This window comes from Priapulus caudatus, unplaced genomic scaffold (genome assembly GCF_000485595.1).
Source record: "Priapulus caudatus unplaced genomic scaffold, Priapulus_caudatus-5.0.1 Scaffold1553, whole genome shotgun sequence".
Lineage (NCBI taxonomy): Eukaryota > Metazoa > Priapulida > Priapulimorpha > Priapulimorphida > Priapulidae > Priapulus > Priapulus caudatus.
The window spans coordinates 54,044-58,401 of record NW_014578614.1 but is presented as its reverse complement, the minus strand read 5'-3'; the positions used below and the strand labels follow the sequence as shown (position 1 = coordinate 58,401).

Below are 4,358 nucleotides of genomic sequence, written 5' to 3'. Positions count from 1 at the left end.
CCGGGAATAACACGGGTCAACATAGCACTGTTTTTACCCCCTTCTTTGTGTCCTCGCGTCACCCCTGTGCTCCACTTGTGTTTCTCCGTGTCGAGCGTAGGCCTACGCTAACAAATGAAACATGTAGAGTATGTTTCTCCACAACTACAACAACAGCGCGCGCGATCATACGCGAGTTCACTCGCATTTTTCATTTGATTATCCGAGCAATTTTATTTTGACAGCCTGTGTGGTATGCTTATCTTACGCGGGGACCCATTTCGATCTCACAACTTCCCAGTGGAAAAAAAGATAAAGCACTAGAAAATATTCCCAGTATTTCCCGGACGTTGCCTTTATTATTGCTGGATGATAGCTATTATCACAAGTACACGACAAGTGTTTGTTTTACAAGTTTCTCTTGCAGGCCGGGGTGTGGCTTGATCGCCACGTGCTTTTGATAGACAGCGCCTCCTGGAGAACGTGATTGGCACCACACGGAGCTTCGCCTCAAAAGAGCAAATGTTCAATGGCCCGGCACGGCGTCTGATTGGCCAGAACAGCCTGTTTGAACTAATACGCGCGCGTGGTTGGTCAGAATCTTGATCATAACTAATAAGCCCACGTGCGTGCCTAACCACAGCTGCCGTGTTTATAATATGGCCAATCAACGGCCGCCATATTTGGAAAGCTGTATTTGCTTAGCTCCTTTGTGTAGGCTTGTGTGTGTGGCATTTTCAGAAGGTGTCGCGTCGTGTCTGAACCGCGCTAGCTGTTCTCTGCCGAAAGTCGGCGTTGGTTATCCCTCAACGGACGGTGTTTAGAGCCCCGATACCGGAATCGATACGTGCGTTCGATCGACCATCGATAATCGCCGTCTTGTGGATTCGAACTCGTGGAGTAGCCTCGGTGTTGTGGATCAGCGATCGTAGCAGCAGCAGCAGCGTCGAGTGTAAAATCTGGTGGTGCGCGGGTGCCACGGACACAAAGGAACGACAGACACCGCGCCCCGTGTGTGTGTGTGTGTGTGTGTGTTGGGTTGATACAGCATCAGCAGCAGCAGCAGCAGTGAGTGAGAGAGCGCCGCTTCGTATAGCGGTGGCGGTGGTATTGTGACGAGAGCAGGAGATGTATCCGAACAGACATCCCGTGAGCCCGGTAGGAGTAAGTAGACCATATACGTGTATATGTAGATAATACTAATAGTTTATGTGTGTGTGTGTGCGTGTGTGTGTGTGCGTGTGTGTGTGTGTGTGCGTGTCCGTATGGATGTGCGTGCGTGTGTGGGCGCGCGTGTGTGTGTATGGGGAGGGGGAGTTGTGTGTGTGTGTGTGCGCGCGCGCGTGTGTGTGTGTGTGTGTGTGTGCGTGTGTGCGCGTGCGTGTGTCCGTATAGATGTGCGTGCGCGTGCGTGTTTGTGTGTGTGCTCGTGCGTGTGCGCGTTTCGCTGTGTGTGCGGGCGTGTGCGTGTTTCTGTGTGTGTGCGTGCATACGTGCGTGTATATATGTGTGTGTGCGCGCTTGTTTGTGCTTGTGTGTGTGTGTGTTCAAACACGAGCACCTACTAGTAGTAGGAACCTATACCCTGTGGCTGTAGTGTAGCAACAACTCTTCTGTGTGTGCCTGCACGTACACGACGCCATGTTTCTAACGCATTTCATAAGTAGAGTCGTCGTTTCTGCGAGTACGTACGTATCTAGGAGTAGCATTTCATTTCATTCGAGCCCAAGTGCCACATCGCACCGAATATTGCACTAGTACTAGCAGAGCTCTCCACAGTCAGTCAGTCGTACACTGAAACGAGTACAGCATGCGCGCGCGCGAGCTGCTGCTACTGACCTTAGAGTGGTAGAGCCAGAGTCAGACTGTAGTGCTGTCAGTAATATCCTCTCGTCCACCCCCTCCTCCCTCACTCCCCATGGCAGCTGCAATAACGCGCATGCCTGCCACAAGCTGTCTGCAGTTTAGCATGTGCAATGTGCATAGTGCATAACATCAGAACATGATACCGAACATCGGGCAAGAACGTGAAGGGTGTGTTTATTACGTTCCACGTTTATATTTCCGCTATAAACAGTATAAATTAACTTGTCTGATCGCGCGCTAGCATAGACTCTGTCTTGTCTTTGCGTACACCCTCCCCCCCCCATCACCACCACTACCCCCGAGGCGCTATTTTCTGATGTTTACGTAAACTGAATGTATCCAGCCGCGTTACGCTGTTCATTATGTTCGGAGCTTTTCTCAACATCGAAGCTTCGACTGCTCCCTCCCCTTCGGCTCAAAGCTGCCTGTTCTGTGTCAGAGGAATATTCTCACGAAAACGTTCCGATACTGCTCGGACAGTATGACAGGAGCTTTTCTCAGCATCCACGCCTCGGCTGCCCGCCTCCCTCCGCCGCAAAGCTCTCTGTTCTGTGGGGAATCTTTTCAGAAAACGTTCGGATACTGTTCAGTATGGCAGAACTTTTCTCAGCATCGAAGCAACAACTGCGCCCTCCCCCCCCCCCGCCTCAAAGCTCTGTGTTCTGTGAGGAATCTTTTCGTGAAACGTTCCGATACTACCCCCCTAAAACTCTCGGTTCTGCGAGGAATCTTTTCGTGAAACGTTCCGATGCAGCGATGCTACTGCGCACACGCGTGCGTGTTCATCGTTCGCTGCTGTTCTTCTTGATCCCTTCCCGTCGATTTTCACGCGCAGGCGATGCAGGTGGTGTGAGTGAGCGAGTGAGTGAGCAGCGCTCGAGGTTTGAATACAATACCCGATCCGCATCGTGTAATTGCACCCGGGCTGTCAGACCCCTCTACTATTAGCCATCCCTCCCCTCCCCTGCGTGTCAGGCTTGCGTTAGGGGGTCTCCGATTCACAATGATTGGGTTCGGATTAAGTCAGGGTGACTGGTGTGGGCTTAGTGTTATCGATAGATGTATGTACTGTAGTACTGTAGCCTTCGTCGCTAGGGTGGGGGTGGGGGAGGGGGATAAGTGCTGGTACTAGGTGAGGGATAACGTTAGGATGTTGTTGATGATGATGAAGTATGAACACACAGAGGTAGACTGAACTCTCTTCGTAGTCGATGGGGAACAACTTGGAAATGGGTGGAAGAACCCCACGCTTTTGAATCTGTTAAATGTCACGCGGAAACTGGTAGGTGTGTGTCCCACGGAATATTCCAGAAACCAGATTTCTCTCTGCTGTACATCAACGTACTTGCTCATTCTATATATACCCCTCTCTCTCTCGCTCTCTCTTTATATTTATACTTTTTTATAGCCGATACAAGCCTATGTTTGCACCCCGGATTTTAATGATGCGTTAGGGATTCAGATAGGATTAAGGGGTTAGGAATAGGATTATAATGATGATGATGATGATGATGATGATGTTGATGATTTTTCTACCGGAGTCCCAATCTAAGATTGAGTATTTTTTCGACTTGTACTGTACATCCCTCCTCGAAGTGTACACGACCTCAATCGTTCATACAGCTATCATCTGTATATATATGATCAAGAGCGTATAAAGAAGAGCGCTTCTTTATACGCTCTTGATATGATGTATCATCTACTAGCTGTATAGTGGCAAAAGTACGTGTAGTGGTATTGTGTAGGCTTGTTAAGTTTGAGCAGATTGAGGAAGATTGGGCGGAGGGGGTTGAGCAGGGGGGGCGGGGGGGGGGGGGCTGATCTATGGTCTAACTGGATAACAAACCTCATATCTTTGTTGTTGTTTTATTCTGGCAGGCACCGCACCAACCCGGGCAGCCGTTCAAGTTCACTGTTTCGGAATCATGCGACCGCATCAAAGAGGAATTCAACTTTTTGCAGGCGCAGTATCACAGGTTCGTATCACATGCCGTCGTCCGTCTGCGTTAGTGTCACGAGACTACAGCTTTACGCCCCCCCCCCACCCTCACCACAATCGTACCCCACCTACCGCATTGTGTTGGGCCGTATCTCGGGGGCCTTTGCGTCAAGTGATTGCGCCGCTGGCAGCTCTCATGCACCTTTGCGTGCTCGGCGGCTTTTAGGTGAGACGTGGTGATTGGCGAGTGCAAGGGCTGACGTGAGAAACCTTCCGCAGAGCAAAAAACCCGCGATGATGCCGTAATACGCGAATTCCTCCACGAAAAGCCTATTAACGCCGGCGAACGAGACAGTTTTGACCTGCCTTGAGGGGGTAATATGAGGGTTTATCAGCTGCAGACGTATAGAGTACCGAAGTGATGACGTCACGGTGGCATGACAACGAGCCTGCTGGTTCTACACAATCATATGCTCTGGTAACATTAACTACGTGTCGTGTTTTGTACCCGATTGTAACCATCATTCTGAGAGTCATTATTGCAGTTGTTATAGATTTCCAAAGGATGGAAGTG

The 4,358-nt window shown here is 50.2% G+C and overlaps 1 protein-coding gene across 1 annotated transcript in view; it reads left to right on the top strand.

Moving 5' to 3' along the window:
- Positions 1-670: 670 nt before the first annotated feature.
- LOC106816988 (transducin-like enhancer protein 4) overlaps positions 671-4,358 on the top strand; it is a gene marked incomplete at its 3' end in the record, with an annotated part of 24,196 nt that continues 20,508 nt past the window's right edge. Inside the window, 2 exon segments of the mRNA XM_014821633.1 lie at positions 671-1,137; positions 3,724-3,821. Of these exon segments, the coding sequence (XP_014677119.1) occupies positions 1,108-1,137; positions 3,724-3,821 (128 nt within the window).